Genomic DNA, 15032 nt, shown 5'->3' with positions numbered 1-15032 from the left:
GGGGGTGGGGCAGGTAGCGTGGCCCCGCTGGGACACGCCCACGCGCCCCGTGCGCAGCCGCCGGCGCGCGCCACACTGCTCGCTGGCCGCTCGTCACAGACTGTTCCGGGCGGGCCGCGAACCCGTAGCCCCTGACAGCCCGGGCCACGGCCGTCCCGCCCCCGCGCTGGGGGCAAAGTCCCCCCCCCCCCCCCCCAGGAAGCCATCAACCGATCTGGCCCGCCTGCAGCCGCTGGGTCCTAGAGTCCGTTTGTTCTGGGCAGTGCTGGGAGCCCTGTGGCAGTCAATTCAATAAACAACAAGCAGAAGAGACCAGACTTGGGGGCTGGGAGAGTCTGAGCTCCGGATCCACTGTCTGTTTACTGGGCGGAAGAAAAGCCTGATGAAAAGTTCAGCTTGCCCTGCCATTCCAAAATAGCCAGAGCCACTGAGATGCTTTTCAAAGAGCAAATGTATCGTCGTGCATTCACCGTACTGGGAACTATGGTTAACTTTTCACTGAAACTCTTGAAAGCCTCCTTTGTCTTTCTAGTACAGACCGAGAAGGAGCATCAAAGGAGTTGTGGGAGCCAAAGTTTTCTCTCCCAGATAAAACTGCTTATAGAATGTATTGCTGTGTTATTGTGACTAGCTCCAGACAGGTCAAAGACCAGAGCCTAATAAGGAAACAGTTTTCTAGCCCAATGCATACCTCTTTTAGTGTGCCAACCCTACGACTAGCACAGTTTTTTTCACTCACTGTTTACTTAAAAGGTATGAATACAATAAATTCTGAACATACTCTTCCCCTATCCTGCTCCTCCCAGAGCCTTCTCACCTTCCTACCCACCGAACTTCATGCTCTGTCTCAAAAAACAAACAAACAAAACCTAAAAAGGCAAATGTTAAGACCAAAAAAAAAAAAAAGTCAAAGCCAACAAAATGAAACAAAAAATGCAGACAAAAACAGAGTCCGTTTTGAGTTGGCCCACTACTCCTGACTGATAAACTCACTGACACTCAATTGTAATAATAATAATAATAACAAACAGAATTCCCCCTTCTGAGCATGCCTCAATCACAAATGCCTTCTTCATTAGGAGTTAGACTTTGTGTCCACTTCCCCATCTCACTGCTGGGATTTTGTGTGATTTTAACCCATGCGTGTCCTGTGTATATTCACTAAACATTTGACAACCCTTTGGACATCAAGACGAACTCACCCCGAGCCCTCCTCCAACACACACACCCCTCACACTTTCTAAAGTCATTTTCCATGAAGAAATTAGGTGATTTTAGTTTTCAGGCATCTTGGGCGTTTTTGTACTTTGGAAAGAGATACAAATCTAATGTTAAGAGTCCTAAGATATCAAGACAAGAGGAATCCTAGTGGAGAGGACGAGTTGGGCTGCTTCACTTGGTTGGTGGAGTAGCATCCATCGGGAGATCTATTTATAAGGGCTGAGAAGGGAATTCAGCCAAGGCCTGAGAAGTACCAGGCCCTTGCTCCAAAAGGATTATGGAGGCTTATTTATAGAGCTCAGCAGGCCACCATGTCCTGGATCTAGATACACACACAGTCACAAACAGAACAGACAGCAGCACTCTGTGGAGTATTTGTGTAATATTTTATTTGACACCACAGTTAGCTTTAAAGGAAAATTAACAGTGAAGCTAAGAATTATTAATTGGAACACAGAAATATTTAGCATCTGTCTTTAAGGCAAAGGATTATCACAGGTTTTACATTATTAAGTGGACCATGTGGAGCAGGAGGGCAATAAGCCAGAGACATCACTTGCAACACAATAAAGTCCAGTTTATGGCAGATTATTTTCTACAGTACAAAACTACTACAGAAAACACACTGGGAAAATCACAGGGTTTGGGGATATTGTAAAAGCAGGAGAGAAAGAATAAGGTGCATCACTAAGTTTCTGAGTCTGCTTTGCTTCTGAAGAGATTTCATTACACCAAGCAGTGGACTGTTAGCAAGCCCCTCTGCGAAGCTGAGGCAGATTCAACTGACAGTGGTCCTTCCAGCCCTTGGAACAACAGATAGCAGAAGCAAAACTCTGATGAGCGTTTCTAAGTTACTGGTCGTGGTCTGCACATTAACCTCTCACAAAGACTGTGTCTTTCTGAATTGTCACTTGCTGTTTTATCCTTGAGAACAACATATACAATCATAGCTTAGTTTCCCTGCCCAACGCTTAAGTGGATTTTCATTTTTTTAAAAAAGTCATATATTGCAATATACTTTCTCATTAGGACCAAAACACCCAGTATTTTTTTCAAAAAATATGCATATATAGTAATAGACTGATAGGAAGTGATGTTTGGGTATAATCATATGTAATATGCCAGAATACTTGAGAATTTGATTTTATTATAAAGTACCATAGTAGGACATGTTGTATAATATAGTAAAATGCTTAGCAAAATATTCTGCACTAAGTTTAGAAGTAACTGCTACTGATATAGCTTTCAAACACTTCAAAGTAGCCCTAAGGAAACAGAATAATTAGCAAGTAGTTAAAAAACTTGATTTTGGCAAAAAAAAAAAAAAGGCATTTTTACAATGCCTCTCAACTGGTGTGCGAGTTACAACAGATAGTGTGCTAAATTTGATGTTAGTAAAAAATTAAAAGGATTTTAAAAGTACTAATAACCATTTCCCATTATTTGGTTTATTTTTTTATAATTTTGTTTTACTTGTAATTACAACAAGAGCCCAACTTTATTAACAATACTCATTCTTGAGCAGTCTTCAAAATTCAATAGTTTATTAAACTACGGTGCTTGGTTGCTCTTCGGTCCAATTAGGAATAAGCTAATAATGTTAATAATAATGCTAATTTACTCTTTGGTACTGCCCCAAAATATTATGGATTGCACTGGCTTGCTGCTTATGAAATGTACCATTAGGAAGATGAGCTTTTTAGCCCAATAATGATCCATTCCTGTTTTTATAAGTAGTGTGAAGTGTGCAGAAATGAAAACCCTTTTGGTGAAGTAGATTCTATTCACTCCAATATATAATGCTTGAGCATTCCCCATTATATATGGCTTTTCAACGTGTCTCACTGATGTCTACAAACTTCATTTTTAAAAAAATCTGTTTAGTTCCACTGCATCCAAGAGATTAAAATTCAGACCTGTCTTCTGAGAGCTCCCCAAGGAGTTTCCAGTTGGAGAAGCTCTTCTGTTTAGAGAATGGATTGTCCTCTACCAGATTCTAAGACCACACTATTGCACTCAGAGTGTTCCACTCTTACTCATGGAACATCTATATAATACAAATTATACTGAATCTTCAAGAGCAAAAGGAGTCTACTGCCGCTACAGTCTTCAGAAGACACCTCTATTAAATACTAAAGTCCTAATAGACGGAGACAAGACTGATTATTTGAATCAATCTGCTTATTTGAATATATCCACACACAAGTATTACTACATCAACTTGAACCAAATTCAGTGGCATAATTTATTTTACTGATAATTGCCACTTACACACAGATATTAAAACATCAGGGGATGGTATCAGACATCCCATTAAAATGTGTTGTAATAAGGACATTTGTTGAAAACAGTAGACATGTATAGAATTTATATCTTCTTTTAACTGATTGCTAAGTCACAACTGCTTCACACACAATGCAAGATTATACATCAAGGAACATATAACACACAAAAATATGAAGAAAAATTCAGCAGAACTGCATTATTCTATATGTATGAATTCTGTTTACATATAAACACACTCAGATATTTCTCCCCATCTCCATTCCTTTGTAATACTTGTCATTTCTGAAAGCATGAGAAGAGGGAGTGTATTGGGGTTCTTTTGAAAGATCTATGTCTCTATGTAAGACCCTAAAGCCCCAGTTCATTAATACTTTCAATTTACAAAGTAAGGGAGGAGATTGCCCTTCCAGTCAAAGTCCATGTAGGAACTCCTTTAGTTTTTGTCTTTTATGGCACTAAAAACAATATGACCAGCCCCTTTTATGGAGTGGAAGATACATGCAGCCACTCCCTTATTCTCACTGCACAGGCATTCTTATGGCAGCTTGCCCTGAACTTGCAATCTGACTACAGAATAATCCCAAGTCTTGCAGCAACTGACCTTGAGGTCATTTGTTTTAAAAAGTGCTGCTAGGCCACAGCAGCCATCATTCTGGAGTAAATTCAGAAATGTCTGAGGTGTGAACACCATAGTCAGAATTGGTTGTAGATTATAAAATGTATATATGCTTGGATTTTACCCATCTAATGAGCTGGACCTTAAGCACTGCATTGACATATGACATGTGGTTGGTTTTTAATATCAACTGATCTTAATTTTCTGTGTACATAGTAGGAGCTAAAATATAGAACTTTTTAAATAATAAAGAGCCCGTATGTTACAAATAACCCTGTGGCAATCCTGTGACATATACAAGGTGCCTACTATATACAGTGCCCCCAAGAAAGCTGCAGACAAGGCTTTGGAATTTCTACCATGGTTCTCTGGGCATTTCTGTTTCCTTCTAACTGTGTCCTTTCCCTTCCCTTCCCTTCCCTTCCCTTCCCTTCCCTTCCCTTCCCTTCCCTTCCCTCCCCTCCCCTCCCCTCCCCTCCCCTCCCCTTCCCTCCCCTCCCCTCCCCTCCCCTCCCCTCCCCTCCCCTCCCCTCCCCTCCCCTATTCCTTTCCATTCCTTTTCTTTCCTTTTTCTTCTTTTGTTTCTGATGGTGGGCCTAGGGCCTAGGGCAGCACGCATGCTAGGTAAGTCTCCTACTGCTGAGTTACACCTTTTGCCTGTGTATACTTTCTTTGACTAGTTATAAATCTCCAGGTGGTACTTACAGAAAGACCACACCCAAACATGACCATTTTTTAGATATGATATACAAAGAGTGACCTTTTCACAGTGATCAGCACAAAGCTATAATCACTCTACCACAACTTCAAAAGGTAGTTCCAGTTGTTTGTAAAGCTCCTAGCAATATAACAGATACAACACATCTATGCATCCTAATTTTGGATAGTTATTATCTGTAGCCTGTAGGGCCTATGCAAAATGTATTGAAAATGAGATGGTGAGGGGCATGCCATTGTCCGTCCAAAAAGAAGACCATTCTGTGGATAGCATCTTCCTTAAGGCTTTCCAAAAGGTGCTTTTTCTCCTCAAGAAAGAACTTCTGAAGTCTAATTAAGCTTTACCCCAAACACTCTTCTCACAGATAAGCAATTAAAGACAATTTTATATGTTGAAATCCGAGGGTATGAAAATGGGACAATAAGCCAACAAGGTACATATTTTACAAAAATTAGTTTGTCCCAGCTCGTGTTGACGATTGTAAACATACAAAGAGCCACAAAATATTAAAAAAAAAAACAGTTCTTTTCTTTGGTTAAGATTCATTGAGAATCTTATAAATACAAGAGGTCCTCTTTTCCAAAATAGGATCACACATACAACATGCATGGAAACCCACACAAATCCATTGGTTCATATAGTTCCACAAGCCAGCACACACACAAATGTTTCCAGGCAGCAGACTATTACCTAATTCCTCAAAAAGTCTATCTACAGTTCAAATAGTGCTTCAGTTTATATGGGAATAGATGTAGCATATACACACATGTACTTATGTATAGAAACATATCCAAATATCTAATGACTACAAATAATGACACTGTATACGGCACAACTGTCTTCTAAATGTGATGTCTGAACTTCAGTGGTTAAATATTAGGACTGTGGCAATCTCATGGTCTGCATATTGACAGTTGCTCCTATTGGTGTTCAGCAATCCACTATGGACTTGAAACATTTTTATAACTTGTGTTTGTAGCAGAAGTAAACTAGATATGGTGACTAGAATCAACTGGCATAATAGACAATCTCTAGTGTGTCCTGTGTTTTTTGCAAGGTGAGGTGAAGAGCCAGGGAGTTCATTCCACTCTTACTATAATAGGATGAAATGGAGCAACATTCTTTCGAGAACCATTTCAAGTTTTCTCACCCCATGTCTTTCCCAGACTTCTATGAAATCCAGAAATGACTTACCTTTGTGGTAAGTTACCCTGATGTTTGAGATGATCGATTTTCACCGAGAGCATAGTTTACAATCTAATAGCTTCATAGACATTACAAAGATAAAGACATTTGAAAAATTACTAACATTCACAACATCCAGGTCACACGTTCAATTGAGAAAAACACGATAGTGACATTTGTTTGCTAGATACAAATTTTTCTGTCTTCTTTTGTTGTTGTTTTGTCTTTTGCCTGCTTGTGGTACTAGGCATGGACCAGGGGCCTTATGCATGCTAAACAAGCTACGCCCTGAGATAGTAAGCTCCAACCCTGTCTCTAAGCTACACTCCTTCCTGCCCTGAAGCTTACTATTCTGAGCTCTAGCAAAGAAAAAAGCAACTGGAAAAGAGACATCCTAAGGCCTAAGGCAGCTTCAAATTTCAGTGTTCAAAATAAGTTATAATATGATGTTTTTTAAAGTGCCCAGAATAGTGGTCAAAAAATAAGATAAAATAAAAATCCTGCCTACATATTCACATATCTCCACTCAGAAAAGAATTATGAATTTCAGTAAGTAAAGTCCTAGGACAGCCAATGGTTTCTTTTCATGTCCTTCGTCTTGACACTTGATCCCTGCTAACAGTTTTTAACAGGGCAAAATTCGTTTCGATTCTGGCTGTCTTTACTTCTGAATTTAGGGGTATTGGGCATACATAGATGGTCACATTTGTTGCTCAGTTTTGGAAGTGTTGGCATTTTATCCCTGTCATTTCTAGTTCACTTTTGCCTTTTGTGTCACAAACTGAAAAACATTAAATGTTTTCCCCCTTTTCTCTCTGATCTTGAGTTGGCCATCTCTCCCCTGAAACATTAAATCGGTGCTTTTTAGATGAGTTGTGGCATCTTGGTTTGACAGGCTCTCTCTGCAGTCTGGCATCACGCTGTCTTCATCAGACTCATCTCATCCATCTGGCAGCAATGGGAAGGCTCATGGTCGTGAGACCATTGGATGTGGATTACAAGGAAAACTGCCTAGAGGAGGTTCAGGAAATCTCAGGGGACTTCCACTGACTGCAAGGGGAGATGGAACCTTTTAAACAAAGACGCTGAAGAGAGGAAATTCTGCCTGATTGGGCTGCAGTAGATCAATGAGAAAGCAAACAGTTCCAGAGAAGCCTTCGTACAAGCTGTAGATGCTTTCAAGGACCCGGGAACCGGATTTGAATTCTTCAGTGAATAAGAACTGAGCAAACCTGAAAAGAAGAAGAAAATGTGAGCGGTTTCAATAGGAATGTGATGGTATGACCAGCCACAGGAGGCTGTTCTTCGTTTGTGAAATTAAAGGTTTCAGTGTCATTTTCTTATCAGAATTATATAATTAATTTAAGAAAACCCCATTCTCTGGAGGAAAAAAAAGGTTAGTTATATAAGTGTTTATATTTTGCAACAAGTTTTGTTGGCAAACAAATCCAACTAATTTTAGAAGTTGCAAATCAAAGCACATTGGTATTTTCCAAAATTCTATTCCTTCCACAGTCCAATAATGAAAAGTAAAAAAAAAAAAAAAAAAAAAGTCAGCATAAATCATCCTAGTGTTATTTATCTTGAACTGAAGCAAACTGAAGCACTGTTCCTTTAAAAAAAATCTGAATATACTGTTTCTGGAGACATATTGTTTCTGAACTAGGTTTCATCTATATGTGACAGACAGCAGAGGCTGAAAATAAATATGCAAGATTTTACACAATCTGCTTTGGGCAAAAAAGGACTAAGATGAATGGGAGAATACACGCAATTTTTCATATGATGATGACAAACAGCAAAGTCAACTATTCGCATTATTGTTAAAACTACTACCTTTAAAACACTGACCTCTGACCTCTACAAGCTCCATGAAAAAACATTGTATAGCCTTTCAAGTGCTCTCGCCTAGGCCACTGTTTTTTTTTTAAACTGATTTTATTCCTTTATTCTTCAGCAACAAACATAATCACCAGTTCTGATGCTGGTGTCTACCCGAGAGTTGGTATTGTCATAAATTTTGATTACTGCAGCCACATAGGGTAATTATAAAGAGTAATTACTTATTTCATCTTTTGTGGGGCACTTGGAATTATTGCAGGCAGCCTAAATACATAGGGAGGAAATAAATTGCAATCACATTTGTCACTGATGTTCTATCAGCTGCTTCCTTGAATGTGTAACCATTTAAATAAGATTTTACACTTTTAAACAGGCCCCAAAATAAGGTGTTTTAAGAATCAATTCAGTATGTATAATTACGTGATAAATAGGAATTGTGAAATGACTTTGGGGACTCTGCATCTTTTGAATGTGATGACTTACTTGGCAGTCTGAATATATCAGAATTCTCCTCAAATGCATATAAAATGTAATGTGTAAAATTCTAAAAGAACTCAACTATAGTAAAGCACAGTTATTGAATTTGTTGTACTGTTGCTTGTTTGTTTGTTTGTTTTGTTTTATTTTTGTTTTGTTTTTGTCTTATTTTTAGATGCTGGGACATAAAGCCAGGACATTGATCATGCTCTATTATTGAGCTACAAGCCCATTACTAGTTAAAAAATTAAAACCAGCCCAAATGTGTGGTATAGTTACATGGATCCTTTGTTAGCACAATAAATAGTACTATCTACTAGTGGTTTACCAAGTACTGACATTTTAAAGTACTGAAGTATATAAACTATATTTTGTACAATCTGCACCAAAAGTAGTTGAATATGAGAATAATACTTCTACAAACTGCAGATACGTAACTGTTGATAAACTTCTGTGAATTATTATGTACACTCAGCATTTAAAGATAATAAGATTAAATGATTATAATCCAGTTTGAACATACTCACAAACCCCAGGCATAAAGATAAAGAGCTTTGAGTAGAGGTATCTGATTTTATGTTATATGTTATATAATGGGATTTTGTTAGCTAGTAAGCACTGGACAAATGAGAACTATAATTTTACTTAATGTGTAAACGTATTTTGACAGAATATCTGTAAAACAGAAACCTGTAAAAGAAAACATATCACTAAAAACATGGTTTCCTGCACTTTTTACCTACAAATGATACAACGAACAGTTTCTGTGCTTTCACAAATAATTTCTAAGCACTGCATAGCATTGTTCGTTTTTGAAAAACGTTGTCAATAGTAAAAGTGAAAACTATTGTTTCAAAACTGTACCCAATCCACATTAAATTAACCAACTAATTTTCTAAACAATTCTCAGTAAAAATAGAAGTCTGAATGGTAATTATAGGGGCAAAAAGAATGGACAATATTGACTACAGTACATTAAAAAAATCTAATAGTTCTATTTTTAAAAAACCTGATCTAGAAAAAGTCATCATTTATAAATTATTACTAGTCGATAATGAGAGGCTACATAGTTACACATTTTAAGCTCTATATAATAACACAAAAGAAGGAAGGAAACCACTAGCCATGGAGACTGGGCACATTGGAGGACAGTACAGGAGTAGTGAATTAGAAAAATGTATAATGATTCATGTGCATTAATATATCATGAAACCCATTACTTCATATGTTATCTTTAAAGTCATCTAAAAGTTACACTAGAAAAAGAATATTGGGAAACCAGAGCTGAAATTAATGAAGTAAGAATCAAAAGAGAAAACTAAATAAAACTAATGAACAAAACCAAGAAACTTTTCCTTGAAACGACAAACAAGAAAAGGGAAAAATGTTAATGTCTCTTGACAATTACAAGGAGCACTGGGAAGACCATCACGTATATGGGAAATCACGAACATCACAGCAATGTGGTACTGGAGCACTATGTCATATATACCAGCAACTGAAAAATCCTTCTCAGCATGGATGACCACCAGAAAGCCATCTAAAGTGACCTACATGTTAGGTTGAGCACTGGATGAGTTTGTGGGCCATGAACAGATAAAATACTCTATGGAAAAGAAATCAAAACACAATGGACTAGTTGGTTTTATAGAAATAGAATTGCTAGAAAAAACTAGAAATAAAAGATTCCCAGATTTTTTTCTATAGCCATAATTTCCAAAATGCATGCTAAAGGAGCAATCTGTGATTACAAAATAATATTTCTTCTGGAGAGGTACATATTTTTTTATTAAACATTGCTCTTTCTAGAACGGAAAGCCTCTCCAATTTGTATCATATTTAACTTTGAGAAATAATGAGATGTAAAGTTTGCTACTCAGAGCAATAAAATTCAATGCCAAAACAATAGTGACCTATTACCTGCATTTTATAATATTCTACCTGTGAATGAGAAGTTTACATTTTATAGAGAGCTCTGGAATTCAAAATGTTATAATTACAGCTCTGAACACTCAGATTGGCATGCCAGGCAACATAGATTCACCCAATCTTTCCAAATATATGTTTATTATTCTAGACTATGCCCTAATGACTTTCTTTTGATTCCTTTGGAAAGCAGCAGGTTAGATTTTGGTGGAATATGTTAATGAGCTGTATCATTTGTGTGCTAAGCAAGCACTGTACCACTGAGCCATAGCACTACCTGTCGATTTTACTGTTTGGAGACAAGGGTCTCACTAGTTGCCCAAGTTGGCCTTGTCTCCCCTTTTGTAGCACAGGAAGGTTTCAAGTTTATGATCCTCCCACATAAGCCTCTTAAGTAGCTACAATTAAGTAGCTGCATCATTACACAAAGCAAATAGAAAATTCGCAAGTGCTAGCCAGTATAGTCCCTTTGGAGCCTAGAGGCAAATATCAAAGATACTTTATATTTTATATTTTAAACACTGAATACTGGATATGTTATGACTGGAAGACCTTTAAACATCTGGGTTGTTTAAACATTTAAAGAGCTAGGAAATATGTGGGCAAGGTGAACATTATAGGTAGAGGGGGCCTAGGAACTAAATGTAGCTGTGCTAGGGAGTAAGGAGACTTAGGTAGAAATTGAAAATTATAAATGAAGAGAACCGAAACTTAAAAGGCTTGTCTCTACCATATATGGCATACTAAAGGAATCACAAGAAATTCAACATGGTGGAGAGAACAATGAGAAAGAGAATAAGAGATGAAATCAAAGGTAAAGGGAGCCTAGGTGCTGTAGGACATGTGAATCAAGGGGCAGACTTTGGCCTTTACCTTCAGTCGTGGCAGAAAGCTAATGGGAGGACTGCTCTAACACGATAGACATTTAAAATGTAAATATAAAGATCAGGTGAAACGGAAGGTTCCTAGTGTAATCAGCAGAAAGGCAATGACATTTTCTGTCCCTCCTATTGTTAAAGGTTGTTACGGGAAATGCACTGTTACAGGGAACTCGTGCAACAGAAAACCAGAAAGAGTATGACTTCCTGTGAGCAAGAAAGTTGCAGTCAGAATTAGCTGCACATAATGTGCATGTATTTCGAGAAAATCCAATGGAATTAAATAGAGAACCGGTAGGACAAGGATGGAATCAGTCATTTCTATGAAGTCTATGATGACAGTGTTTATGAAAACTTAGATACTTACAAGGTACAATGCAGAGTTACATGGAAAATAGAAACTGAAGGTAAACTGTATTAATATATATGATTTTTCAGTATTAATAAGCACCAGTAATTAATAGCCTGAAATATGAAGCCTTGAGAAAAAGTTCATTTATAATAAAATTGGAAATAAAACAAAAAAATTAATGCTAACAAGAATTATAAAGATACTTTTTATAAAATCAAGAATTGGCCAAGTGACATTTTACAAGTGTAAATCAATGAAAAGGTATACCATGATCTTGAATAGGAAACCTTGGTATTTTAATAATTCTCATGGAAATAAGCTACAATGCAGTAAAATTCCAGCCAAACCTCATAGGACTGTTTTGAAAGCTGACAAATGGGTCCTAAAGTTTAAGTTGAAAAATACAATGAGGTAGAGTAGTTGAGAAAAATTGGGAGTAAGCAATGAAGTGTGGAAGTAGCGAAATGGCACACAAACAATAGCTAATGCCTTCGTATGACAACAAATAAAAGGTTAACAACAGTGGGGAGAAATGGCGAAGAAAGAGGCTGGGGAGATGGCTCTGCAGTTAAGAGCACTGGCTGCTCTTCCAGAGAACTAAGCTTTGATTCCCAGCACCCACACTGCAGTTCACAGCTGTCTGTAATCCCAGTCCTAGGAAATCTGGTTTGCTTTTCTGGCCTCCACAGGCATCAGGATTACATGTGATGCACAGACATCCATACAGGCAAAACAGCAACACAAGTAAAGTAGAATACAAGAGTGTAAGTTTAAAAAAAAAAAAGAAATAGCAGTGAAGGAAAATATTTCCAGCACATTTTGAGGAGGGAGTTATAATCACTAATAGAACCACTGCAATAGGAAGAAAGGTGAGGGCAAGAAGGGAAAAGATAAAGGTAGGTTCATTTTAGACTAAGAAACACTGATAAATGTGAAGATCTCAATTCTATAACTTTAGGTCAGGGATCACATACTCAATGCTAGACTGACTGCCCAGCTAGCATGCATCAATGAGACTCTGGTTCTACTCCCATTACTGGGGATAAAAGGGGCACATGGTAATTTTAAAATGTTTCTCACATAAATGCTCCTATCACTATAATGTACATATATTGTATATTTTGATTATATTGTGTATATGATGTGATATTTGAGGCAATTTTGCCTATATTAGTAAATACTGAACACATATCAAGTTTTTATTATTTAGAAGTTTAATTAATTATGGTACAACTTCATTGCATAATTATTTAGCTGTTTAAAACAATGACGGATATCCATGCAAATTAAAATTACTCATTTAAAATTGGAGGTTAAAATAGTACATATAGTACTTTTATGTATGTATAATAGTCATAAGGGCCTATTAAAATAGACAAAGAACTGAGGTATGATTTAATGATAAATTATGTCTTTAGCATGTGTGAAGCCTTGGGTTTGATTCCTAGCACCAAAATTTAGACAAACACACACACACACACACACAGAGAGAGACACATAAATCGAGTGTCTATGCAGATATTTGTAAGTACACATGTATGAATATATATTGTATATGCATAGACAAAACTTAGGGATGATAAGGCTCAAATTTATAGTTATAAAAACAGTTAATCCTTACATTAAAGTTACTATATTCCAGGCATTATTTAAAATGATTTTCTTGTATTTATTTGCAAGTTTATAATAAAGTTTATAAAATTAAAAAAACTATTTTCATGTGTTAACTTATTTAAAAAAGCCAATAGCCCTGAGAAAGGAACATTATTTCCCATATGTTACAAATGAGGAAGTTACATGACTAGTTATGGTCACAGAGCCAATATGATTCTGAGCATATCTAAAGGAAATCCTCCCAACCATGGAGAAGGACTAGTCTTTGGGCTCTACCAAGTGACAACTCAGATTCAAGGGAATCAAATCAAATGGGTGGAAGGAAGATGGTGAGAAGCCTCCTAGCTTAAAAGACGTAAGTGCCACACAGAAATCTCCAGACCTCTTGTGACAACTTACATGGACAGCTTCCAAGTGCCCTCAAAGGGACTACTGACTTAATGCTGCTCAGTTGTCTAGCAGTTTATTTCTAGTCCATTCATAGTCTTTCTGGCACAGTGTATAGAGTGAGTCAGTATGGAATGATTTCTATTCAAAACAACGCTGTCTCTTCTACATCTGATTTCCCATCTTCATTAGGGCTTCGGGGAATAAACTACAGTGATTCATTTAGCATTATTAATCCAAATTAGAAATTACACACACACACACACATCCTTTAGCTTAAAAAACTCCACTTTTAGGAATTTACTTGTTAGCAAAGATAGTATCCATTACAGAAACAAGAGCAGAAGCAAGAGAAGTAGCAAGCAACTCTTAATAGAAATTATTTTCTCCAAGTTGCATGGTCTAGATGCTCATAGTGAAAGAGATTGGTAATCCAGGACAAAGCTGCCTCCTCCATAGCCTACCTCTCTCCTAGACAGAAAGCCAGAAAGGATAATCCAACCATAAGGGATTTGAATATTTATAATTAAAATATTAGAAACAAATGGAGTAAAATATTCTTATTGAATAAGAATGTTTAACAAGAATGATAGAAGAGGCCCTTTATGCATTAATATAGCATGATCTTCAAGATAACAAGGCACTAGCATAAGAATGATAAAATTGTGTGTGTGTGTGTGTTTGTATTCCCATATGCTTGATATTTTTCCAGAGAATATTCTTGGGAAGATAAACCTAGACAATGCTTCCAGGAAAGTCAATTAAATGGCTGCAGGGCCTGGTCTCTCTGCTCCTGTTTTTACACATTTGAAATCAGGTGACCCTATTACCCACTTAGAAAATTAATTAGATTAAGACTTCAAAACTAGGACTCAGAATGTAGCTCAGTGGGTAGAGTTTGCCTGGCACATGAGAAGCTCGGGTTTTAATCCCTAGCACTGCATAAAATGCTATGGCAGTGTACACCTGTAATCCTAGAATTTAGAAGCTGCAAGTGGGAAGGATCAGAAATTCAAGGTCATTGTTCACTAGGTACTGAATTTGACATCAGCCTAGGATATGTGAGATTTTGTCTCAAATCAGGAAAAGAAAAAGATTTCTAAGAACATGCACATGAAAATAGCTGACCTTTGGGCACGGTAGATATATTTCGAGTTTCCTGTAAGACGGTACAGAAGAAGGAAGACATAGGCACTGCCAGCTACACCATGGCAAATCCCTGGCCCCTTCTTCAACAGGCCTTTCTGCCATGTCAGCTCCCCACACCGGATACATGTGTCCAGGTACTGCGGTTTCTTGGAAATGAGATAAGCTTTGGCAAACAGATAAGCAATTCCTGTTTTAAAAAAAAAAAAAAAAAACATCAAAGACATAAGAGGTGACTTTCAGGATTTAATAAGATATAGTTTCTCAAGGGTATATACCAAACGGATCTCCACAGCGTCTAAACTGTGGCTCTCCACAGTGTCCAAACTGTGGCCTGAAACACTGCATTTCCTTCTGTTTTCTTTTCTTTTTACATTCCTAGTT

General features: G+C 37.3%; 1 protein-coding gene across 1 annotated transcript in view; it reads right to left on the bottom strand.

The window, feature by feature from the left end:
- Window positions 1–4698: 4698 nt before the first annotated feature.
- Lancl3 (LanC lantibiotic synthetase component C-like 3 (bacterial)) overlaps window positions 4699–15032 on the bottom strand; it is a 68113-nt gene continuing 57779 nt past the window's right edge. The window contains exons 4-5 of the mRNA NM_173414.3: window positions 14631–14838; window positions 4699–7258 (exon numbers count right to left, since the gene is read on the bottom strand). Of these exons, the coding sequence (NP_775590.2) occupies window positions 7099–7258; window positions 14631–14838 (368 nt within the window). The 3' untranslated portion in view covers window positions 4699–7098. The remainder of the gene's footprint in view (window positions 7259–14630; window positions 14839–15032) is intronic.

This window comes from Mus musculus, chromosome X, assembly GCF_000001635.26.
Source record: "Mus musculus strain C57BL/6J chromosome X, GRCm38.p6 C57BL/6J".
Lineage (NCBI taxonomy): Eukaryota > Metazoa > Chordata > Mammalia > Rodentia > Muridae > Mus > Mus musculus.
This window is presented reverse-complemented; position numbering and strand designations above follow the sequence as displayed.